This window comes from Electrona antarctica, assembly GCF_951216825.1.
Source record: "Electrona antarctica genome assembly, chromosome: 20".
Classification (NCBI taxonomy): domain Eukaryota; kingdom Metazoa; phylum Chordata; class Actinopteri; order Myctophiformes; family Myctophidae; genus Electrona; species Electrona antarctica.
Window position 1 is genome coordinate 10,563,027 of NC_136801.1, and position 27,275 is coordinate 10,590,301.

Consider the following 27,275-nt stretch of genomic DNA (forward strand, 5'->3'; position numbering starts at 1 on the left):
CAGTGTGACCCGAATCCGACCCCAATCATCTGTAGCGGTCGTCCTACAGACAGTCGTACTATAAACAGACATATTTATCACAAAAGATAGTTTTGTGATGATTAGGCCATCATGACCAGTCATCATGACCAGTTACTCAGCTGTCCTTTGGGTCATGACCAACCTTTCCAAAAAATAAAATGCGGTGCAAATTTCTATGTCTACTTGGAAGTTATGCACTTTTTTATGATAGGCCACTCCCATTGCATTTGTCCCACCCCTTTAAGCCAATTGATATGAAAGCACTTGACCTTCATGCAACATTTCAGCCTCCTACAGCAAATATTGTAGCTGCTTGAGGGTCGTTTAGGAAGATTTGAGCAACCGCTTGGCTGCCATTTTGCCCACCAGGATGATAATTTGGGATGGCCCAATATCCAGATTTGTTCCCAATATATCTATCAACACTTCTGCCAAATTTGGCGCTTTCATCATAAAATGAACGGTTAGCTCTGCCGCCTCGGTGAGGCGGCCTCACTACGAGAGACTGGACCACCAACAAATCTAACGAATTAATTATGTTCTCAATTGCTTACAGCAGGTGGCGTCAGACACCAAGTTATCCCCACAACTCTCAAAGTAGCCTACACAAAAATATATGAATTAAAAACATTTTGTAATATAAACTTTCATTTTAGGATGAACAGCAATTTAACATCTCTACATTTTCTTTGTCATTATAAATCAAAAAAATATTTTGTTAACTTAAGTTTTATTTTGAAATCGCAGACCAGAAGTTAACTGTGCACGCTCGTCCGACTTGACGCTACAGAACAAGGACAACGCACCAGAGACAACACAGCTGAACAGCCCCAGCAGTTTATCTACTTCTTTGGGCACGTGCGGAGAAAATATCAACAAGAAACAGAGGGGTACAAATATCCCAGAGGTCACACGGGACATTTCATCCTCTGAAAAGGTGGGTGACCTTCAGTGAAGACCGGAATAACTAGGTATCGTTTTACAAATGTAAAGGTGTCATTTCACCCCCCGACCGTTGAGGACGTCCAAGCGTCGCATAGCCCACGGTGTGACTCCACATCATCAACCTCTGGTCTCAGTGGTGGTGATGGCTGTCGTCATGGCCACGCATGGTAGCATCTTTCTTGGACACTGCTGGCGCGTCAAAGACGATATATATAATATATATCATGAATAAGAAAATCAATAAGTTATCGTTTCTATCGTTTTGTCTAGGCGACGTTTGCTACATTGCATGCTGCATTGTTCCAGTTAGCCTACACGTTAAACTTTAGTAGTACAACTAGATACTTTGACTTCCAACACTGTATCACCCAAATAAATCATGTTGACCAGATGACATATTCACCTTGTTAGCAAATTACATTATGCCAGCGTCTAAGAAAGGAATATGGTCTTGCAAAATAGACGGCAAAAGGCTGGGTAGGTTAATCTTTTTGTCTCTGTTTCTGTATGTACAGAACGTACACTGCCTACACAGCAAACTCTTACAGAATGTTCCAGAAAATTATCTACTAGACTACTAATTTTCTGGAACATTCTGTAACAGACTAGCTAATGTGCCCTGTAGGCGCATACCACCCCACCTGCAGGTGGTATTTTGCATTATCTCTGCTAATTACAGTTGAACTAACTTGCTTCATGATGACACACAGATCTCGGTTTGTACAGCAGCAGAAGTCTAGAGTTTATTACTTTGAGGGCTGTCGTTTGGTAACCAGCTGGGAGACGGAAACAAACATTTTCAGCTTTCTGAATGAAAATGTGATTCACTTTCAAAAAAACTTTTGGTCATTTTATCGTCTACTCAGGCAGTTTATCGAACACCTCAGACAGTTTTTAGGTTATTTAGATATTTGAAATTAATTGTAGCTGCCCCGGCCGCCCCATTCCTATACAACCCCATTGTAACTTCAAACTCCATTTTGACCATGATAGATTCATCTTGGTCTTTTATTTCCTGATGACTGATATTGTCCTACTCCTCCGTGGTTTTTCATTTACTGAACCGCCCCAAAACAACCCCAAAACGGCCTCTGCCCGGAATCCTGACAGGGCCCCTGCCCGGAATCCTGACAGGGCCCCTGCCCAGGGTCCATAGCTGGCACACCGTATTTGGGCATGCCTGCCTGACACAGAGCTCCATATATAGGAAAAAGGAACACAGAGAGACACATACAGAAATCTCCATATATGGGAATAAAAGGGACACAGACAGATGGGTGGAACGGGTACTCTGCATTTCCGGTTGTCCAGAACCAGCACAAAAGCCTCTGCCCGGGCTCTGGACCTGATCACCTCTATATCTCCATATGGATCTGGCCTGTTCTGACATGGGCACCGCTCTAGTGAATATAAATAAGTAAACGGTGATTCTCTGGCAAATACACATACATTATATTTGAACGCATGTAGACAAACCCGTACCTTGACATGAACACAGAGAATACACACATTTATCAATAGACCAAGTGTAGAGATATTGAATAGGAAAGTAATTAAACCCCCCCTTTTCTTTTTTCTTCTTAAAATCTCTAAATACAACACACAAGTACTTAGTATTGATACAATCAATTATTTGCATTGCAAAACGATTCAATACGCGATTATTTGCATTGCAAAACGATACGGTACGATACAAAGTCAATGTTGTAGTTTACAAATTAAAATCTATTTTTCGATGCAGTTACTACTATATGGTTAAGCTCCTACTAAATACTGAATCAAGCAACTTAAAAACTGTCTGGGGTATTCACATAAACCTGAGTAGATCAGGCCAAAGTCTTTTTGAAAGTTAAATATCCCTTTAAACTTAGCAATGCCAATGACTAGCTTTGTAAACTAATAGGCTATAAGACATGTGTTACCAAAAAGATAACAAGGAAACAGCTTAGATAAGCAAGCACATGCTGTCTTATTTATCTCTGTCTTGTTATAAAACTTATGTCCGGCTCGTTATGTTTACCAATGAGGGCAGTTATTATCATAAAAAAAAGAACATAACATTTTGGTCTTGGTTTCGGTATACAGTGATAGAAACCAGATTACAAACGTCACTGTAGTGTAGAACATAGTAACTTATTGTCTAGTGACTGCAGTGACTTGTGGCGATCTTATGCACTATAATAATTAAGACCCGTGGTTTTCAAGATAGACCCAAAGACAGAAAACACACACACACACACACACACACACACACACACACACACACCGCAGAGAGAGAGAGAGAACCCCCCTGTTAGTAAATAGAGCATGAATGTGCCATGAGAATGGCATAGTTTACATTCTGTACTCCACAAACCCACTGGGTCAGATGTCTGGTGTTTGTGTAGGCCTGCTGCCACTGTGTATGCAAGGTGGCACAGTTTAGGTTAAACAATGATCAGTTGTTGTTTTTGTTTTTATTTATTAGGCGACAAACCACATTCCTTCTGTTCAGTGAATTTCAATGGTTTGCACATAAGCTGTCTTCGCAGGTCCCATAGAAGCAGACCACAGATTAGACCTTGGTCTATAAAAGCATGTTTTGTTTTCAAGGCCAAGTGCATGCTTAATATTAGTTTGTGTTCTGTTCTGCCATCAGACTGAGACATCTGCGTGTTTTAATTGTGTCAGCTTTTATCTTCGGTGTCAGGTGTTGGTATGTACCTGGAGGCAGTTGGGGGACATGCTTTGGTCGATGGCAGCTTGTAGAGGGGTTGTCATGTCCTTGGGCACTGGCTGACTCACCCAGTCAGACCTGAAACCACTTCCTTAAACACAGGGACGGTGAACTATTTATAGTTATCCTTAGGTCACACTTACTTTCTAAATAATAATCATCTTATGTTATTAATTATTCTATAATATTTTATTTTGTGATCTTGGACAGTGCCTGGAATCTATTCTACATTTAAGAAAAGCTGTCGCAAAAAATAAATCTATATTAAAAATGTCTAAGCACTTCCTTAGCACAGAGCAAGACTGCTGCTCGCTTTGGCAGTTTGGGGCCCATCTCACAACGCCACGTCGCCACGGTGCATGGACAGCCTCAAGGAACCTAGTGCCGCACAGCCCTGTCCTCCAGCCTCAATGTCCAATGCTTGCAGGCACGAACCATAACCATTTGCTTCTACTATTTTAATCTACTTCATTTTCGACTCCTAGCACCTGCCATCTTCCCGCGCAGATCACGCGTCACAAGTGAAATGCATGTTGGGAGGGACACAGATTAATGTATGGGTCATGGTTTTCCGTACAACACTCCCCTTGCCATACCCACCACACCGGCACCTCCCCTTTTGGAATTGCACAGCGTCTCGCAGCAGAGCCACACGGGGAACATTTCTGGGGGGTGCGTGGCAGACGGGCAGCTCGCAGCTTAACGCCTGCACGCGCCGTTGTCCTGTCTCAAGGAATTTCGGAACAACACGGCCGCCTACCACTTCTCTCCTGCTTCTTTCTACCACCACCGCAATCTACAAAGCCATGCCAAAGTTATTTGCAACTTTAAACTGCTCGTACATCACTCGATATAACTTTTAACTACGCGGGTGACACACTCCTCTCCTCCACCACCTCCTTCGCCATGCCAGACAAATACAACAGGGTTGTTCGAGTCCCATTCAGCCCGGGACGGGGGAATTAGCAGCCACGACGTTACGTGCGTTAGCGCCAACACATGCACTGTCATGCAGTGCTTCGAGACCACAACATGGAATGCGTGGGTCCATTTGGCTACACTCCCAAAATGACATTACTGTGACAGCGCTATGACCGCCATCCTGCACTTTTGCATGGGGGGTCAGATCAACATATGGATGGGGCAGGCCCGTCTAGAGTTTGAATGGTCAGGTATCAGTCAAAAGGGAGACATCGAAGAGGAGGGATGGATGGGGAAGGATCAACATTTGGAATGTCATAATAGGTTCTGACATATATCCATATGGAGATCTAAGGGTTTGATCTCCATATATGGGCTTAATTGGGCTTAATCTCCATCCCTGATAATGTCACGTGATGTCATGAGACCTGGTCACCATATATGGGGGCTTTCCCATGTATGGGGATTTTGAGTAATACATTGGTGGACAAAAAACTATTTCATAGTAAATACGACCTGCGGTCACAAACATATCTTTGACTTACTGTATGACTCCAAATTCTGATTCGTCACAGCCCCATTGACTTCCATTATAAAGGAAAGTTATAGTTAAAGTTTCAAAATGTAACGCATTTGCCATTCAGAGTTACAGAGTGGCTGAGTAAATGCAACTGTTTGGCATAGCAGCACTGACTGGACGTCAGGAATTATATTATTGCACGTAATGCAGGACGTGTTACTTACATAATGGTCTTTTTCACAGCATGATCAACTAGTACCAGAAGGCATGCTCCATAATTCTTACACTGTCTGAGGCACTGATGTCAAACTGTGGCTCTCTGCCTGCCTCTGTGTCTGGTGTGTGTGCACAGCTGCACATGTGCATGCATCAGGTGGTGCCTGCGTGGGGTATATTGTCACATTACTGAATCACTGAAGGAGTGTCTGTTCTGGGAGTGTGCAGTGCACACTCCCCCTGCCCTGTGTCTCTGTGTTGTGGGGCGCGGCCCCCACAACCATACATTTGCATGTATATAAACTATTCCAAAACCTGCTGTTTTGAGGAGTTCTCATTCCGCATCACTCAGTATTGTGTGTATGAGGCTCACAAGGTGCGCCAGAACACAACGCTGCTAGGTGAGCGAATACCCGCCATGAGCTGCCCATGGTGCACTGATGAGCGATCCCTCTGCGCTTCTCAACTAATCACAGCAATGATTTGGGTATAATTTGGGTTTCATCCGATACCGGTGCTTAACTGGTCCTTTTTTAATTGTGCCGGTGCCCAAATGGTGCCTGAACCAATACTTTGATGCTAAGAAAAGGCATAAAACAATAATATACTTTTGGGGACACTTAATAAAGTAGCCCGAGTTTAAAAATCAGACCCGCAGGCTGTGTGTGTGCGTGTGTACATACAGTACATACATAGGGACATACATACAGACACACAGATGTTCATTGGAGCTAGGAGTTAGGCACCGCTCAAAAAAGACTTATGTCTTTAATATGCTGTTCAGCTTGTCTGAAACTGTTAGTTGTTCAATTCTGTCGGTGAGAGGGCAGTGCTTCTGGTAAGCTGTGTGGTCAGACTCTTGCTGTGTACAATTCTGTACACTACTTGTCACCCCTCAATGCAGCACACTGAATGCAATACACTGACACTACTGTCAGTGAGAATGCCATCATCATCTCTGCCTTTGCAACCAGCTAGTTAACTAGGGTCTGAGCAGACTCGAGCCAAGGTCCAAACCTGTGACGGTGACACCAAAGAATTTGAGATTCTAGCAGGCGTCCTACAGGGTGACACTCTTGCCCCCTTCCTGTTCGTTGTAGTGATGGATCATGCACTGAGACTTGCAATCAATGGCAGAGAGGAGGCACTGGGGTTCACTCTGGTCCCGAGGAAGTCAAGGCGAGTACACCCCATCATGGTCACTGACCTCGACTATGCAGAAGACATCGCCCTAATCTCGGATACAGTCGAGAAAGGAAGGGAGCTACTACTGGCAGTAGACAAGGAGTACAGGAAGTTCGGCCTCAATGCCAAGAAAACAAAGGTAACTAGAAAAAGTGCCCCTCGGGGCACAGGTCTCCACCAAGCCATGTCAGGTTGTGGCCTCCTGGTGGCGCTATAATAGGCCAATGTGAAAAGGGTGCCATTTCTTCATACGCCTTTGATGGCAATTGGATGATTTGAAGCATTTTGTTCCAAAAATGTGTTTTGCAAAAATCAACCTGTTGGTGGCGCTATAACAGGCCAATGTGAAAAGGGTGGGATATATTCCTCAGCCTAGTAAGAAAATGTGTGAAAGATTTCACGTAAATTGCACGCTGCGTTCATGATTTGAGGCTTTTGTTCAAAACGGGGCAATCTTGCAAACTGTGAAAGCCAATTATAGCCAATTAGGATGGAATATGGAATATCGGACAGATCCGACTTGAGCACATGACTATAGAGATACTGTGTAACGATTTGTGAGATTTTTAGACAGAATCTGAAGGAGTAATATCAAAAAATGTGTTTTACAAAAGTCGGCCTCCTGGTGGCGCTATAAAAGGCAGATGCGGAAAATGCAGGTCAAAGGTTTGTCCTTGGCCTCTAGGGAGTGTGCATGCAACGTTTCACGCAGATCGGTGCAGTTTTAGGTAAAACATGTGAAAAGCTGCCTCATGGTGGCGCTATAACAGGCCGTTCTGGAAAATGTGGGGCAGAGGTTCATCGTTGGCATCCAGGGAGTGTGTGTGCAAAGTTTGGCATCGACCGGGTTAACGGTGCCAGAGATTAGCTGGTAACAGACGGACGGAAGGACGGACACACACACACGGACGGAGTGCAAAACATACTCTCTCCCCATGCCTTCGGCCTGGTGGAGACAATAAACCTCACAAGTTAACGCATTGCAATAGAGGGTATGCACGTGACATCATCATCAAACCCAGTTATGCAAGAATGCCTACTGAGTGGCAAACTACTTTCTGGCCTTGACAGCCCATATGCATCCAAACCGAAAAGCCCCATCTGATTGCATTAAACAACATTAAACAATGTTAAACTCACTTTGCCTGTTGCTTTGCCACTCGATGTGCCATTCACTTTAAGCATGCGCATATACAGGGACAAATGTGACCGAGCCTGGCAAAATGGTCAAAGAACCCTGCAGCCAGTTGTATGCTGATGGGCTGGGTCAACAGCTGACCATGATAAGAATGTTTACACTGAGGTTCCATTTAAACAATTAAATCCCTCTGTTAATCTACCCACAGGGCCACGGCGTTAATTTTCTTTGTCCAGCCCTAGTTTATCACAGGAGATCAACAGGTGTGAGGCTCAACTCATCTAGAAGCCTAATCTGGGCCTCGGGCCGTTCTCCATGCGTAACTTGGCTCTAGCAGTGATACTCAACCATTTTAATTTCAAGGACCCACAGTTTGACAGACCCTCATTTCATGATATGGTCATCTCTGGGACCCCAATTTATATTGTAAAAGCAATGTTAACTAGAAAAAGTGCCCTTCTGGGCACAGGTCTCCACCAGGAGGATAGGATTGTGTGTGATGTTTGGCAAAATGTTTAGGAGTAATATAATCATGTTTTGTGTGTGTGTGTGTGTGTGTGTGTGTGTGTGTGTGTGTGTGTGTGTGTGTGTGTGTGTGTGTGTGTGTGTGTGTGTGTGTGTGTGTGTGTGTGTGTGTGTGACACAGCTTGGCCTGTTGTAGCGCCACCATGAGGCTGATTTGAAAACTGTCAAGTGGCATTTTTTCCTCAACCTAGTGGGAATATGCATGCACAGTTTCACCGAAATCGGACGCTGCGTTGAGTAGTTGTGGCGATTTGTACAAAACGGGTACCAAGCGGGCTACTCCTGAAAAGTTTAGAAGCCAATCGTAGGCAATGAAGGTGGATTACATGACTATGGAGAGCATGTGTACCGATTTGCGTGAAATTTGGATAACATCTGAAGGAGTAATATTAGAAAATGTGTTTTACATATGTCGGCCCCTTGTGGCGCTATAAAGAACAGATGTGAAAAAATCCAGGGAAAGGTTTTTCCTTGGCCTCTAGGGAGTTGGCATACAAAGTTATCCACAAATCCGTGCAGTTGGAGGTAAAAACACTTTTCGGCCAGTTATAGCGCCACCATGAGGCTGAGTTGAAAATGTTCACGTGGCATTTCTTCCTCGGCCTAGTGGGAATGTGCGTGCGCAATTTCACGGAAATCACACAATGTGTTCATGATTTGCAGCATTTTGTTTGACACTGAACACTCCTGCGAACTTTGGAAGCCAATCTTAGCCAATCAGGATGGAGTCTGAGAAATCTGAAAGACCCGTTTGGTTGAATGGCTCTAGAGAGACTGTGTAACAATTTGCGTGATGTTTGGACAAAATCTGTAGGTGTACTGTCCAAAAACTTGTTTTGCACAAAGCGGCCTCCTGGTGGCGCTATAACAGGCCGTTCTGGAAATTTTGGGGCAGAGGTTCATCGTTGGCATCCAGGGAGTGTGTGTGCAAAATGTGGCATCGACCGGGTTAACAGTGCCGGAGATTAGCTGTTCACAGACGGACACACGGACGGACATACGGACGGACGGACACACGGACGGACGGACGGAGTGCAAAACATACTCTCTCCCCATGCCTTCGGCCTGGTGGAGACAATGACAGTCAACACTGAGGACAAAACCATTGCCACTGCAGACGGGTCGGTGCTCGAGCGAGTCGAGGACTTCAAATACATCGGGCCTGGACTGCCTTAACTGAACAGGATCTGAAGGTTCGGAGAGCACTTGCCTGGAAAGCCTTGCACGGGATGAGGAGTGTGTGGAAATCAGATATGGTAGAAGACCTTAAGAGACGGCTGTTCATAGCTACTGTGGAGTCAGTACTGCTGTATGGGGCAGAGACATGGACCCTTACAATACAACAGGAAAAAGCCCTGGATGGAGTCTACACAAGAATGCTACGAATGGCACTAGGTGTCACATGGACAGACCACATCAGAAATGTGGACCTCTATGGGGACCTACCACGGGTCACGGACAAAGTCCGAGAGAGAAGGATGAGGCTAGGCACCCAGAACTTGAGGCAAGTAAATTGACCCTATGGGAGCCAACCCAGGGCAAAGCCAGGAGGGGAAAGAAGTGTACCACCTATGTAGACGTGCTGTGGCGCGACAACTTGGCTGACAACACTGCAGAACTCAAGAACCTGATGTTGGATAGGAAATTGTGGAGGGCAGCGATCCAGGAATCCCGAGTTGGTGTTGGCTAGACACCTCACTCTCGCAGAACTAACTAACTAACTCATTTAGATAATTATCTCACCATGGTGAATTCATGTATTCCCATGGGCTGTTTGGCTGCAGTGAAAGCCTTGTGACATGCTTGTGACAAGCATGCTTATACTGAATCCAAAGGCTGACATGTAAAATGCCTGAATGGCTAAAACATATCCAGGGCACAGATATGCCCTATTCTGATATTCTGGCAATTGAGTGATAAAGTTGGATTTGCATTGTTCACTTCCTGGTTCTGTCCAAGGAAAATTAGAGAAGGAAGTGACATGGTCACGTGACTGTGCAGCGCCAGGACACTTTCATGGGAGCCAAATCTCGCACCGGCAGTGACATGTATACAAAGCAGTGAATGGAGCCGGCTGGACCAGCTCATAACAAACAGTATTTATGCACCATTGAGACCTTTGTCATATGCGTGATTTCTTTCTACGTCCGTGATTAGACATGGTAACGCCCCGCCTGCCTCTGATTGGCCTACCGACACTGCCCGTCTTGCCTGTCCTCCGAGATGCAAGGGTACTCCGTGGTGGGAAATAATACAAGAGAATGGCAACACGCGACAGTAACTTGTAACTTTAATTTTTGTAGAAGAGGCAAACCAATATTGTTTGTACCGTTTGCTTTGATTTAATAATTGATTGAACAACTATGATTTGATATCGCTGTCTAATAGTACTAATACTAAAAAGATAAAGATCAAGGGAAAAGAGACCTTTTACAGTACAATAATGTTTCAAGTTTACACATGTAGATGTATGCAAATAAACAGGCCAGCGGCATAAACAATATTAGTTTGCCTCTTCTACAAAAAATAAAAGTTACTGTCGCGCGTGCCAAGCTGTCATTCTCTTGTATTATTTATGTATTTCCTCGCCTCGCCTCACCCAGGTTTTCCACCACCTCAGAGGCAGGCGGGGCGTTACCATGTCTAATCACGGACGTAGAAAGAAATCACGCTTGTCATATAATCGGTTCAGGCACATGAAAGAAGACATATCACAGTTTGTTTTCTAATCAGTTGCTTTTCGATGTGCACAGTACATCATTTTATTTGAGGATTTAAACAGCAGCAGGTATCGTTTCTGTTCCGGGTTCTCACGAGATTTGGCTGCCAGACAGGAAACGGTGGGCAGTCTCGCGATACTTGGCACGTTCAGAAACGTACTTTTTGCTCTTTAGATACCTCTATAAAATTACACAGTGTACAAATCGAAAAGCAACACAGCAGACAATAATGTGTTACATGTCTTCTGTTATTTGCCAGAAGTGATTACTTTACAAAAGATCTCAGTCATGTCGTGTTCATGAGCTGGTCACAGAGCTCTCATTGACTCCAGTGCATTCTGCCGAACTTCCGGGTGCAGTTTGGCTCCAATGGTGCGACGAATCTGCCGTCTGGAATTGCATGATAGCGAAAATGACATCGGTGACCTTACCTCCATTTAATATACCTTGGTTCTGTCCCCAAAGTCAATGAGGTTTTTAAATGGACTTTTAAATTTTGACTTTTGGGTTACATTTCTGTAAGGTCTGTGTGGTACTTAACGCAGGCTTAAGCTATTAAAACCGGCCATTTCATTGTCATTTTATACATTATAGAGTCTTGCGTTGGCTATTCAAAAATAGCAGAGCCCACAGCCTGGTCTGTCCTCTCACTGGGTTTGAATGACAAACATTGGTTGCTCAACTTGCTCACTCAGTCATGATTTGCAGCGAGTGAAAACTGGGCATCCTGTAGTTCTGGATCAGCTTTCTGATTCTACACGGTTATGCACGGCTACATGTGCATACACAACGTGCACACATGGTGGTGTGCACAAAACCACCAGCAAACACAGGCGTCAGGCGAGTGGGCACTGGGCGGCGGGTGAGAAGGTCAGTAATATTAGTTGAGCATTGGGGATGAACCGATATCATGATGAGTCGAGGGCTTAACCCATTTTGGGGGCGGGAACCCCTTTTGGTGTTTTAAACATTATGTTATAATTTAGCTATTGAAAAATAGCAGATCTACAAGCTCATAGCGCGCCACCGAGTGGCGCGCTACGAGCTTGTAGGTCTGCTATTTTTGAAAAATCGTGAAAATATTTATTTCAGAAAACTGGAGGATTTAGAAGATTTTTTTTTTTAATTTTGAGGTCAGGCCTGAATGGGTTAATGAAGGTTGTAGAGAACCACAGGGGAAATTAGTGGGGATTGGGAGAGATGTAACTCTTCAGAGCTGTGTGATTGCATGTAGGGGAGAGGGAGTGAAGGAAAGACAATTTAAGGGAGATTACCGGTAAAGGTGCAGGGAAGGAGGAAAATAAAGAAGGTGAGAAGAGGCAGGACCATTGGAGGGAAATTGTATGGTGGTCAGTGTGGGAGAGTTTGACCCTGGACCCTGACCGAGATGCCAAGCAGGGCTGCCAAGCAGGGCTGCCAAGCCTGCCAGGGTTTTATTGCCTGCACCAGCTAGTGCGGAGCAGGAAATGTTGGCTGGTGCAACCTTGATCCACACACGTCACACACGCACGCACGCACGCACGTGCGCACGCACGCACAGTCACACACACGCACGCACACACACACACACACCCACGCACACACGCACAGACACACGCACAGACACATACACCCTCATAACATAAACACACCCTAGTCAGAAAGGGCACAGGTTATAAATAGCAAACAAACAGGACACAACTGGACTCCCAGTGGTACTACTGCTAAGTGGTTTGTTTATCCTAGTGAAATTGGTAAGATGTGATTTGCCTCTGTATTCTGTAATTTGTATCTGTCTCTTGTCCACTATATTTTGTATTATCTCTGTGTGACAAATGGCATAGCTGTGGTGCGGTGTTATTCTGTGAGAGGAATAAGCAACCAGGTCTATGAAAACGCCGAAATAAGCAACTACACTTGACAAACCACGCCCAAAAAAACACAACCCGCAACCACCAATATTTTACAAGCACTTTACAGAAAAACAAGGCCAACGTCACTTATAATAAGCAGACATGGCAACGCTGGCATAGCTGTGGAGTTGCAATACTATTTGGTAAAGTAAAAGTGTAGAGTGGAATCGTTTGCTTTCTACTTAATTTGACTAACTTTGGAGTGTTAGCTGGTGTTAGAAGTGCCAAGTTGTGTAAATGACAGTGGAGTTCTTTGTTTAAATCGTGTCTAAGGTCATAAGAAGGCCACAGTAAACAGACACCACTGTGCCTAGATTTAAGAATATCTGTAAACTGGTTTCTCTTTTGACTCTACAGTGTGTGTCTCTCTCTCTCTCTCTCTCTCTCTCTCTCTCTCTCTCTCTCTCTCTTAATTTCTCATTTTTGACACACTACTAACCTTTGACACCTTTGAACAGGTATAGCTGTCAGATGGAAAGTGAAAGCGGATTGCTTCAGAGTCACACTGCTACTGCAGTTGCATGAATTCATGAGTAAAATCCATTCTTTATGTATTTATTTTTCTATTCAGCCAATGACAGTGATTTCAAGTGATGAATCTTATGCCAGTTACCTGGAATATTATGACAGCCAACAAGCATAAGCAGCAAGTATTAGGGCTACTTGTTCAAAACAAAGTGTGGCATACAGAATGGGTGCTTGTCTTCTTTTGTTGTTGATTGTAACTTCTTTCTCATTTGGTGTTCTTGGGTTCCTGGTATTGCCCATCCAGCTCATGTGGGTTCACATGAGCTGAACACACACACACACACACACACACACACACACACACACACACACACACTCACAGCCTGCACCGCTCAGTTCAGACGGGTCTGATTTTGTATTATTAGGATCTGCTTACAAGCTTATAAAGTGTATAACAACAGCAGAGTTGGGTATTGCACACAAATAATGTATTCTGAAGAGACAGTATATGCCGTTTATATTTATGTTTACTTAAGAAAGACCTTAAGACATCAAGATTTTATTTTACTATGCAACTACATAGCCTGGTATTTCCGCCATCCATGCAGTGGCCTGCTGTTGTACTTTGTGAGGTATTTGGCTGAGTTGAATGTTGTGTAGAAGGACAACAAAAGACATGCGTTCGCAAAGGCTGGTAGGTCACAATAGCTATGTTATTAATGCTGCTGAGTAGCTCGAGTCTATTTGGAACCCACATTTCTTTGAGTTTCTGGCTCTTTCCTGTTATTTCGTCCTATCATTTGAAGGGGAAGAACCTCCTTCACCAATGTACATCTAGCTCTCTCGCTCAACGTTTGACGACATTTCAAATCCAGTCGTCAAGACCTTTACAATGTTGGCTGGCATATTGCCTGACTAGAGAGATCCTAATCAGCTAATTACTCTCCTTGATCCATAAAGAAAGGGAATGGTGAGTGAAAGTGGGAAGTTCCTTCACGTCTGTTCTTTTAACCACTTTCTACCCGTAGAGTTGAAGTTCTGCTCTTATTCACTCCTGCATTTTTCTTTATATAAGCTCAACGTACATTACAAAACACCACTGCTATTGAGTGCAAACAATCCAAGTGATGGATTGAGTGGCTAGCCACATTCCTTTTTTCGGTGGAGATTATGATCATCATTCATGTATCCTTGCATTGTATTTCACTGTAGGGAAGGGAGTGGTGCAAGGCAAAGTCTGCCATTCTTTCATTCAGCAATCAGCAGTCACGATCGCTTTATCTGTTTTAGTACATCCTCACACAGGAATCGTTTGTACTTTTAAATGAAGCTGCTTCAGAGTGTTAGCCTGTCAATGTCGGTGAAATTCAAATGAAAAAGTAAAATGTCGAGGCTACACGAATAAAAAGCGAGCCAGGCTATGGGTTTGGTACTGTGGGATTGCTTTCAGAGGAGTGATACTCAACTCGTGTTAATGCTTTTCCATCAGACATGTTCTGTCATGTTTTCAAGTAAGCCCAGATTCATAACCGAAGCGTCACCAGGTCATGTCTTAAAAACACAGCAGCTTCACAAGACTGACTCCACGATCTGCACTTTAAAACGGCAAAGATAAATCACATTTTCACCCCCTTAGCCTCAGGGGTGAGCTCTGAATCCCCCAATCACTGTTATGTAATTTCACTGGGCTAATGTTAGATTAGCTGACCCCCCCCCCCCATCCTCCTCTATAAACAGGCTCTATATTCAGTGCAGTGGATTAGATTGTTATGTATTGCTGCGTTGCCCCCTCCCCTTTCTAAATGCCCGCCCCCCCCTCGGGAGGGGAGGCGTATCTGTCTTACCTCTCACGCATGGCTGGCCTCAGCAGCCCCACACAGCCACAGTTTGGTGTTGGAGCTTCATCTGTCTGCCTATACTAGTATGCCTCAATAACAGGACTTAACACTTGTCTCTTCACAGTGGACCTCTGCACAGGAACGTAACCCACCAGCGCATACACACACAGAGCCATGGGGGACTACTACCACATTTTAGGGGTCCAGAAAGGTGCATCGCAAGACGACATAAAAAAAGCGTGAGTATTTTTTTGTACCCTTGCTGTTTCTGTTAGAAATGTGTTGAGGACCGGTCGAGAAGGATGCAATAGGTTAATTATAGCCTCCTCTAGCTGTGTAAACGGAACAGAGAGACCACAAGAAGAGTGAGGCGTGCTGCAATGCAGAAAGTTTACCACTCTTCTTCCTGTAACCTTGCTTGCTGTCACGCACCGTTGCCATACAACGCTTTACTGTCACGTACCGTTGCCATACGACAAAGTGCTGTGTCACTCGCTAATTATAACGCCTTTTCAATTTATAGTCACTTATTGTCTCCACCAGGCCGAAGGCATGGGGAGAGAGTATGTTTTGCACTCCGTGTGTCCATCAGTCCGTCCGTCAGTCCGTCTGTCCGTCCGTTACCAGCTAATCTCTGGCACCGTTAAGCCGGTTGGTGCCAAACTGTGCACACACACACTCCCTGGATGCCAATGGAGAACCTCAGTCCCAAATAACAGCCTGTTATAGCGCCACCATGAGGCCGACTTTGGCAAAACACATTTCTGTGATTACTTGTACACATTTTATCCATACATCACGCAATCTCCATAACTAAGATTGCCTTCCAAAGCTCGCATGATTGGTCCGTTTTGAACAAAATCACAAACGCAGTGTGCAGTTTCTGTGAAATTATACACTTATTTTTTTCCAAATCAGCCTCACGGTGGCACTATAACTAAACAGGCCAATTCCTGTTTTTACCTATAACTGCATCGATCTGTGTACAACTTTGTATGCGCACTCCCTAGAGGCCATGGCCATTTTCCCTGCATTTTCCACATCTCCCCATTATAGCGCCACCATGAGGCAGATTTCTGCAAAACACATTTGTTTACATTAGTCGCACAGCTTTCATCCAAATCTCACGCAAATCGGTACACATGATCTCTGTAGTCATGTAGTCATGTGACCACGACGAGTCTGTTGGATTTCTCAGATTCTACACTGATTGGCTAAGATTGCCTTCCAAAGTTTTCAAGACTGGCCCGTTTTGTACAAAATGCTGCAAATCATGAACGCAGGGTCCGAGTGCAGTGAAACTGTGCACGCATATTCCCACTAGGCTGAGGAAGCAATGCCATTTTTTTCAAATCAGCCTCATGGTGGCGCTATAACAGGCCAAGTCAGCAATCCGCATAAAACTTTGTATGCACAAAACATTGTGTGCACAGTCTGCACATTCCCTAAAAGCCCAAGGAAAAACATCTGTCCTGCATTTTTCAATTCTGCCTTTTCGAGCACCACCAGGAGGCCCATTTATGTGCAACACTCATAGTCCTTCAGATTTTATCCAGATTTTATCAATCCATGGATTGATAAAATCAGGTCTCCACCTGGCCAGGTGGAGACCTGTGCCCCGAGGGGCACCTGGCCAGGTGGAGACCTGATTTTATCAATCCATGGATTGATAAAATCAGGTCTCCACCTGGCCAGGTGGAGACCTGTGCCCCGAGGGGCACTTCTTCTAGTTGGAGTCTGTAATTTGTTTTTAGTCGGTTGTTTTCATTTTTTGTCTCCACCAGGCCGAAGGCATGTAGCCGGGGAGCCACAGGCCCAACATTTGAGAGGACCTGTGATGTCATGCCGTACTTTTTATTTGTGTTTTCTCTATTCATTTGGTCATTAAGGTCCACAGAATGAGAGGCCTGCTCTGCTGGAAACATCGCGAAAAAAAAGTTATGCATCAGCACATTTTTGTATACCACACCATAGACAACCTACAGTATACTGTATAAGGCAACATTTTCCAAATGTCATTATGCTTTAAGTAGCATCATTCTGAATCCATTCCAAGCATTAGTGGCCGAACATCCTACGGCCGAATTTAGACCAAGGAGTGTTTTTCGTGTAAAACTAGTTTGACATGTCACACAAGCATAATGACATTTGGAAAATGTTGCCTTTATAGGTTGTCTATGGTGTGGTATACACAAATGGCCATAACTGTTTCCGGCAGAGCAGGCCTCTCATTCTGTGGACCTTAATGACCAAATGAATAGAGAAAACACAAATAAAAATGACATGACATCACCGGTTCTATTCCTTGAGCTTTTGGGCCTGGCGCTCCCTGGCTAATGTTTTGCACTCCGTCCGTCCGTCCGTGCGTGCGTGCGTGCGTGCGTGCGTGTCCGTCCGTCTGTTACCAGCTATTCTTCGGCACCGTTAACCCGACACATACACTCCCTGGATGTCAACAATGAACCTCTGCCCCGAATCGATACACAGTATCTCTATAGTCATGTGTTCAAGACCGATCTGTCCAATATTTCATATTCCATCCTAATTGGCTAACATTGTCTTTCAAAGTTTGCAGGATTGGCCCGTTTTGAACAAAAAGCCTCAAATCATGAACGCAGTGTGCAATTTACATGAAATCTTTCACGGACTTTCCTACTAGGCTGAGGAATATATCCCACCCTTTTCACATTGGCCTGTTATAGCGCCACCAACAGGTGGATTTTTGCAAAACACATTTTTGGAACAAAATGCCTCAAATCATCCAATTGCCATCCAAGGCGTTAGAATAAATGGCACCCTTTTCACATTGGTTTAATCTGTTTTTTTGCCAACAGCGATGTTGTGCGACAAATTATGAATTATGCTTTGTTCACCTCACAACATCCCCTTGGAACAGGCCTGCTTCAGTCACCAACCCCTGTTTCTCCCAGACATGTAGTTCCTGCACGTGTGCGGAGTGTCATGTGGCCTCTGTTTTGTTTTCAGAGGTTGTCTGTTTAGATATTGAGCAGAGAAGAAGCACAGCCCTGTTTCAAATGACATTAGTGTTGTTGGCCGGCCCACAGGTTAAGGAATGTATGTATGAGTCTAAGTATGCTGAGTTGGGGCCACAGTGACACACCACCTGTAATTCTCTCTTTTTCACTTAAAATTACACAGATGCCTTCCTGGTCTTTAATGGGTTAAGTATCATCATGAAAGTTGGTGATGAAGTAAATTTCGTCCCATATCCAATGGGCCATGATGTGCAAATGTATTACTGACACCTTATCCGATGTTAACATTCACTGCCAGATTTTAATTCATTAATTCTGCCAAAACCACCAGTGTTTTTCAGTCAAGACCCTTATTTTGAAGGCCCACCGGGACCCGAGACATGAACCGGATGTAAAAAAGAAAACCCGCTGTGTGTTTTGACGGTCATCTTTTCTTTCCCCCGGAAAATACATTTTGTAACCGTGATCATCGGTTCTTTAGTTATAGGCCATTTCTTTCTAAATCTGATAACGTGGAGGCAGATGGCAGGCGAAATTCTCACTTCCGGTTGTATCTGTTGCTTAACCCATTCTGGGCGGGAACCCCTTTTGGTGTTAGCATTATGCTATGCTTTAGCTATTGAAAAATAGCAGATCTACAAGCTCATAGCGTGCCACCGAGTGGCGCGCTACAAGCTTGTAGGTCTGCTATTTTTGAAAAATCGAAGAACGACTGACATAGAAACATAGCTTTTTCAGAAAACTGTCAGGATGTAGAAGACATTTTTAGAATCTGATCTCAGGGCAAAATGGGTAACAACCTACAACCATTCATATGTTGACGAAGAGCGCGATCTATCATGAACCACTGAAAAGACCACGTGACGGAGATCTCCATGATGGGCGGTGAAGCGTTTGGATTAGACCTGACGGAGAAATGTGTTCCCAAACAACAGCTGTTCCACACGGCCACACATCCTTTAAGGATGCCCACCTTTACGCGCCCCCAGCCAGTCATAGCAGTTATCTGGCTGGCTAAGCCAAGTCTATTCTGACTGGTGTTCATAAATATTGAATCTATTTAGATCATGACTCAGACTATTTCCAAGGAAACTGATAGTTGGCTAAAGTAGACGAGGTGTGAAGGACACATGCACTGCATGCAGTGAGACCGAATTAGTCATACAGCCGATAGATTGTGCTCATCTCAAAAACGGCGTCCTTTCTGCCAGCTTTCCACACTATAGTGAACGTGGACTAATTAATATTCAACATTGGCAGCACGCCACAATGCTATTGCTTTGTAAAGAATCCATTTCTGGTTTCAAAGTCACTTATTTTACTGATCATTTATCCACCACTCTGGATACTGTATTGAACCCCAGTCTCGTCTTTTCACTCAATGGACCATTGATTTGGGCCTCTCTAGATCGGTCCAACAATGTCATAGGTTCCAACAAAAGTGATCCGACCACAAAGACTATTCAATACCCAGCACAGATTGTGCCGTGGACCTTTGAGTGACCCGTAGTCCCATCCGTACCGGTAGGGTATCCTATCCACTGCCATGGCTGCTGCTGCTGCTGCTCGCCTTGTGCTTTAGCAGCTATGTGCTGATGCAGCGCACACTGCTGCAGGGCTGCTGGACCACAGTCCACCTCCAGTTTAGGTCTGTCTTTGTTATTTCTGCTCTCGTGTGTGTGTGTGTGTGTGTGTGTGTGTGTGTGTGTGTGTGTGTGTGTGTGTGTGTGAGTGTGTGAGTGTGTGAGTGTGTGAGTGTGTGAGTGAGTGAGTGAGTGAGTGAGTGAGTGAGTGAGTGAGTATATGAAAGACCCTACATGTGCCTCAATGTCTTCCTCTGGGCTGTGTCTGCTTCTCTGCTATAATGTAAAAGCCTGCCTTTACACACACTAGCATTTGCCTGAACCCTTAAAGGACCACTTCACCACTTTTCAACTTCTCTTCCTATAATTGGTCCTAACTAATGATAAAACACCACCATTTTTTCCTACTCAGTCTGTGTCTCATAGGAGGGCTGTGGGCAGTTTAGAAACCCGTCCACCAGTGACATCATCGATGGTGAATCCAAGCTAATAGAAACGGCAGGCTTTCTTTTCCTGAAAAGTTGCAATGCAAAAGTTGAAGCCATCGTTCTCACGATAATACAAATCTAAATATATTTTAAAAGAAATCTTGTTTTAAAAAAAAATCTGCCTAATGATGATGTCACTGGTGGACGGGTGTCCGAACTGCCCAATCCCTCCTATGAGACACAGACTGAGTAGGAAAAAAATGGTGGTGTTTTATCATGAACATTAGTGAGGACCAATTATATGAAGAGATGTTGGAAAGTGGTGAAGTGGTCCTTTAAGACCCGATTCTACCTGATTCTACAAATGCCTTCTAAATCAGTAGTTCTCACACGTTCCAAGATATTTAAAAAATGATAAAGATGTGCAGATGTGAGCTTGTATATCTGCTATTCTTGAATAGCTGATCTAAAATGACACAGATGTTATCGTAGTTTTAATGGGTTAAACGTGAAAAGAAATCATCAAACTATTTGAGCTGTGTGTTTGTTTTTCCTTAAATATCACAACAGGGACTTGGATACTTATCAGGTGATTTTGATTTGAGAAGCGCCACGGTTAAATCGGCTGACTTGTTCCATTTGAGAAGCACTGCAGAATGCAGATTGAAACGGTTGTCATGACATGCTCTATTTTTCAAGGTCGGCACGCCATGACATGAAGATGGTTGCTTCACTTCCCCCTTCTTCATAAATTTCCTTTTTATCAAAGTTGGCGTGTGTCAGCTAAAAACTGATGTTGTGCTTCTTTCACAAGTGAACCCTTTTTCTACCCTATCTGTGTTTGCTGCTTTGTGTTTTTACATTAACGTTATTTGTACGTGTGTGTGCGTGTGTGTTATTGGCATCACAGGTACAGAAAATCAGCTTTGAAATGGCATCCAGATAAGAACCCCGACAACAAGGAGGACGCCGAAAGGAAGTTCAAAGAACTGTCGGAAGCATATGAGGTGCTGTCAGATGGTAAGTGTGTGTGTGTGTGTGTGTGTGTGTGTGTGTGTGTGTGTGTGTGTGTGTGTGTGTGTGTGTGTGTGTGTGTGTGTGTGTGTGTGTGTGTGTGTGTGTGTGTGTGTGTGTGTGTGTGTGTGTGTGTGTGTGTGTGTGTGTGTGTGTGTGTGTGTGTGTGTGCGTGTGCACGCGTGCGCATGTGCGCGCGCGCACACTGTGCATGTGGGTGTATTGCACTGTATGCATTGTGGATTATGCTGTTTGAATGGTATTGCATGTGTTTAGTGTCCCTTTTTTAAAACTGGAAAGAAATATTAAATTAAAAAATCACACCCGTGTGAACTGAGTGGTGTAAGGTATTATATAGCCTGATCAGCTGTGGTCATTGACGTAATGTCTCATTCCGGCCAATCACAATGCACCATGCTCACCATGCTCACACAGACAGACAGACAGACAGACAGACAGACAGACAGACAGACAGACAGACAGACAGACAGACAGACAGACAAACAAAGCCAGTTGTAGGAGTGGTTTACACCACTCAAAAAAAAAGAAAAAAGTTTACAAGGAAGGTTGTCCATTACAGCACATGTGCTTGTTGGTTCAGTGGGGGATTAGCACACCGGTCCCTGTGAGGTGCCAGCCAACGGATTAAACACTAAATAATAAAAGAGTATAGCCGGCCGTTTGTTTGTTTATTTGTCAGTTTACAAGGAAGGTTCAGGTTGCCCATTACAACACATGTGCTTGGTGGATTATAGACAGTAACAAAGCACGTTTACTACACACAAGTACAGCTGTACACACATATTGTACTTTCGGCTCTACTACGTTTCTAGGAAGGGAAAGGTGCATTATGGATTAAACACCTACATTATGTGGGGCGGCTGTGGCTCAGGAGGTAGAGCAGGTCGTCCAATGATCCATGGGTCGGTGGTTCGAATCCTGGCTCCTCCTGTCCACATGTCGAAGTGTCCTTGGGCAAGACGCTGAACCCTACATTGCCTCCAATGAGTCGGTCGGTGTGAGCTCGCCACCATTGGTGTGTGAATGTGGGAAGTGAGGACGCTGGCGTCGACTGTTCGCCACTTCACCTCCCAATGTATGAATGAATGAACCACTTGTAAGCGCTTTGAGTAGGCACGTAGTGCATAGAAAAGCGCTATAAAAATGCAATTCATTAGTATGTCAAATATAGTGGAATATAGCAGATCTACAAGCTCATATTGGGTTGTGATGCAACGCGTTGTGAGTTTACGTTGTAAGTGGAGCTGTCTGAGCTTGTTTGTTGCAGTCGTACATGTAACACTCGCCCAGTGACAGCAACAGGAAATGGGGCATTTAAATGCCAGTCTCTTCAAAGCAAGCATACAATGTGGCAGGGCTTGTGTGGGAGCTTGTTTTGCTACACAGTGTTTGTTCAAAGTCAGGGGTCTACCTGTCTTCCCAGCTCTCTCATATTTAGGCCTCAAAAACAAACTTAAAAGTGTGTTTCACAACAATACATTGTCTCTGTTGTTCTGAGAAGAGAGGACCTTGAAGGATGAAAGAGCTCTTGTTTGAAAAGGATGGGGCCTGCACAGAATGATTACACAAGCATTGCTGTATGATCCTGTAACATTTGACACACAGTGTCGGAAAAAGTACTCACATTTATTTCTACTCAAGTAAAAGTATCAATACTGCAATATAAAATAGCAATCCACAAGTTCACATTGCTTTGCATCGTGACAGATTGTGAGCTCGGCCAAAACGTATACAGGGATGAATTGAAGTGGTTAATGTTTTGTAATAATAATCAAAATCTACAAAGTAACTAGTAACTAAAGTTTTCAAATAAATGTAGTGGAGTAAAAGTACAAGATGTGTAGTGGAGTTATATTATACCTATACCACACACATCTTTATTTATTAACTTTTATTTGTCTTCCTTTTTTCCGTACTAATTTTGTATCCCGACCTGAAAATGCATTTTCTGTTTACTAAAGAGCTGGAGAGACAGCGAGAACCTTGTTACTGAACAAACAGTCTATAACAATGATTGCTATCAGAATAATAGAGATATTTGACACTCATTTTAACAAAATAATATCACTTACCTCTATCGATTTGGCCTGTGATGAAATGTGACTGTGCTCAGAGACACTGTGTCCTTTGAGCGTTTCCGCAGGTTTCTCACAACATGAACACATGTAACCAAAGTAGACCTGAGGCCTCAGGTCGCTGCATGTTTCTATAGCGGTGCTCAAAACCTTTTCATGTGAAGGACCCCCAAAATTACAGTGTATAGTATTTGGCCGAGGATCTCCCAATCTCAAAATATGTTCTGCCAGAGGCCTCCAGAAGCAAAGATTTTTGTTAAAAATGGTCAATTTAAAAGTATATATATTCAAATATATGCGCACATTTTCACAATTTTTCATAATAAGTTCAAAGTCAAAGTCAAAGTCGTACGATTAGTCACAGACGTTACCGCAGTGAAATTTGTTCTCCGCATTTGACCCATCTCTTGGAACGGTGAGCCACAGCGTGCGCCACGCTCGGGAATCATTAGTTGATTTGACCCCCAATCCAACCCATTGATGCTGAGTGCCAAGCAGGGAGGCATTGGGTCCCATTTTTACAGTCTTTGGTATGACCCGGTATGACCCGTCCAGGGATCGAATCATCGAACCCCGACCTCCCAGTTTCAGGGCGGACACTCTAACCACAAGGCCACTGTCTGGTCTGTTCATAGCGTGGTACAAAGTGACGTGCTATGAGTTTGTAATATGTATATCCCGCTTGTATAACCTATATCCCCAGCTGGCTTCCCTCCCCCGAACATGTGCTATTTAGTGCTCGGTGATACAGCGTATGAGCATTTTCAGTATTTGTTTATTGCAGTTTTTATTGCAACCATTGCAACAATTTGGAATTGCTCCCTTGAAGTAGCTGAATCATATGCTAAAATTATACTACTCAACCATTATTTAGGCTTAGCAGGTTTAACAACAAAACAGCCTTCTGGGTGATGGGATATTAGGATCTAAATGGCTGCTACAGTATGTCCCTCCAGCTTGGGGTCGCTTGTAAACACGGCTCTCTGCAAGGTGTATTTACTGAGGACAACCTGCAAAAAGCTACACAGTGTACTATTTAAAATATGCTGTAAGTGATATTCGTCTGGTTAAAACAAAAAGGTTTGTTAGGGTTGCCAATTTCATCTAATCAGGAGAGACATAGAGGCATAGAAGGAAGTATGAGGTCAGTCCGCTGCCCCCCCCCCCCCCCCCCAGGTTGGCAGAGGAAGTGTAGCGTCCAGGATTACATTTGATAATTGACACTGGGTGAAAATCGTGGGATAAAAATTAAAAAAGAAAAAAAATGAGAGAGAACCAATTCATAGTGTTCCCAATTAATGTTTCCAATTGTATTTGTTCTTGTTTCGTCACTTCCAATTACATTGTTTATTCTGTAGTATGCGTTCTTTCTCCTGATTAAATCAAATTGCTATCCCCGAAATTAAATTAAGACCCCTGCTAACACTCTTAACAATTTAAAATAGTCCAAAATCTGCAGTGTTGTGGACACAATCAACTGGATGAAGGCATGCATTCAAGAAAAAGAAAAAGCCTTCTTGGCATCAGTGAGCTTCACTGATGCCAAGTATGTACTGTAAGCCTGGTATCTCTGGAGTGCTCCTGGGACCCGTCTAGAGGTCTCTGCCTGCTTAAGCCTGATATATACAAGCTCACAACGCATCACATTCGTTGTGAGCTTGTAGATCTGCTATTTACTGAGCATGACACGGTTTTGGAATAATGAATTAATTAATACCTGGCAGTGAGTTTAAGTTTAAGCATTAAACTTAAAAAGAACATATATACGTTTAATTATGCAATGAACAAGCAAAGAAGTAAATATAAAATACACAAACTGAACTTAATTTAATTCAACCACTTAATCCACATAATAATATATATTTTATTTTACGAAACTAAAAGCTGATAACGCGCCGTGTTGCGACGCGTGCTTGTAGATCGGCAATTTTTTAACATTTATTTCGGAAACCTATGATTGGCAATACCGATGACGTCCAAAAAGTAAAATAATATCGGGCAGTGTATCTGTGTATCTGTGTATCTTGTCCCCTTAATTCAACCTAAAGCAATGTTCTCTCTCTCCTCTCTCTCTTTTCCCCAGAAAACAAGAGGGGTGTTTATGACCGATATGGTAAAGAAGGCCTCTCAAGAGGAGGAGGAGGAGGAGGAGGAGGAGGAGGTAAGAGAATATCTTACATAACCAGGGATATTATGATATAACAGTGTACACTACAGGCAAGATCCCTGTGGTCAGTGCACACACACACATACCGTACAAAGCCCTAACAATATTACCGCCATAACACGCACCTAGCTGGGACCGTAGTATATGAAGAAGGAGGGCACACAACATACTGCTCTCCCGTATTTTTATGTAACCCAACAATCAGAACAACGTTTCAGCCATATAGGGCTTCATTAGGTACATGGGCCAAACTTTGTTGGTTTAATATAAATAAGGGAGGACAGTATATCGTGTGCAAACGTGTTTAAACTAATTGACAAAACACTTACAATTTTAACGATAATATATCATTGATATTGAAAAGTAGTACCAATAAATGAGATTAAAGTATACTACGTTAGTTCTATTGATCCACGGTGGAACAACATGGATTGATTGATCATTAAAATATACATGCTTTGAAAATATGCGAAGCCCATCCATCTGACTACTCATTCCATGCCACAGGACGCCTTTGGACGCCTCACCTTTAACATGGCAGCCGAAGAAATGGCTGCCGTTTTAAGTGGTCAGATGGGTGGGCTGCGGATGCTTTAAATATTTTCAAGTGGGCCCTGACCCAGAAACGGTTGATAAGAACCACTGGTATACAGTATATGCATATATGTTAACTATAAAAGGGAGAGTATTTGCTGCCCTGAAACTATTACTGGAGATACCAACAGCTCACTGTAGGTTTCTTAACATAATTCAAACTCATGCGTGCAAAACCTTTGACACACAATGGCATAATTTCATCATCTTTTTATTTCCCCAGACAGAAACGGTTTTGCATATTGAAGTTTGAGTCTGAGTTTGCTTTTCTTCTTCTTCTTCTCAACAGGAGGCCACTATCACAATGGCGACCACTTCAGCAACTTTACATTCCGTAATCCAGAGGACGTTTTTAGGGAATTCTTCGGTGGCAGAGATCCGTTTGCAGATTTCTTTGGTAAGTTCCCCACCCACCAAAAAGTTGAAATGAGGAGACAGTAACAATATAGCAATAGAAAAGGGGACCAGACGTGCAGAATTATAGAGTCCGAGGAGAGCACATCCACTGCTGGTATTAACAATTCATCACAGTTATCTTCAGCTCACTGCATATTTGATGCTGGACTGTTTTCTGGTTAAGAATATGGACAGGATTTTCCCTATGCAGTAAATAATTGTAGAGAGAGACAGAGAGACAGACAGACTGAGACAGATAGACAAAGTACTACAGACAGACGGGGAGAGAGAGAGAGGGAGACAGAAAGCACATTGTATAGAGTCCCCCTGCTGTTTTCTCAATCAAATCTTCATGCCGACCCAACAGCGCCAATTCCTAATTATTTTTCCTATTAGATAGTGCATGATTTAGCACCCCGAAGAGCCACTCTCCCTCTGTTAGCCCCTGTGGAGAGAGGTCTAAACCCCAGAAAGCCTTTTAGAAAGCCCCGCGCTAATCCTCACCCCTCCGCCACATGGTGCATCGGCAGTACACCGCACGACGTCCCCTCTCCCACCGTCTGAACATTGACCGGCTCCGCTGGACGTCCCATCTGAACGTGATTGTTTATTGCTGTACTATTACGGTGGATTTACTGTAGGGCTTAATCTGGAGTGTTTTGTTTATTGTGACACTTGATTTCTTTCAAGAGTGAGAGCCGTGTAGAAGGTCACTGGCGGGAACAAAAAACATCTGTCTGGTGAGACCTAATTCGATTAGGGAGGTGACTACAGGGTAGAGCTATTGTATTTCTGGTTGCTGTATTGAAACTGGTGTCCGGTCATGTAGAGATGTAAAGAGAACATTGTCTTGTTGCAGCATGGCACCTAATGGTTGTTGTCATGAGTGAGTAGTA

The 27,275-nt window shown here is 43.7% G+C and overlaps 1 protein-coding gene across 2 annotated transcripts in view; it reads left to right on the plus strand.

Moving 5' to 3' along the window:
- Nucleotides 1-822: 822 nt before the first annotated feature.
- Nucleotides 823-27,275, plus strand: part of dnajb6b (DnaJ heat shock protein family (Hsp40) member B6b) — a 51,100-nt gene continuing 24,647 nt past the window's right edge. The window contains exons 1-5 of one of the 2 annotated variants that reach the window (XM_079489732.1): nucleotides 823-958; nucleotides 15,230-15,344; nucleotides 21,023-21,132; nucleotides 25,306-25,383; nucleotides 26,273-26,380. In XM_079489732.1, the coding sequence (XP_079345858.1) occupies nucleotides 15,280-15,344; nucleotides 21,023-21,132; nucleotides 25,306-25,383; nucleotides 26,273-26,380 (361 nt within the window). In that variant the 5' untranslated portion in view covers nucleotides 823-958; nucleotides 15,230-15,279. Of the gene's footprint in view, nucleotides 959-15,123; nucleotides 15,345-21,022; nucleotides 21,133-25,305; nucleotides 25,384-26,272; nucleotides 26,381-27,275 lie in introns of those variants that run through there. The other variant, XM_079489733.1, reaches the window with a different exon arrangement.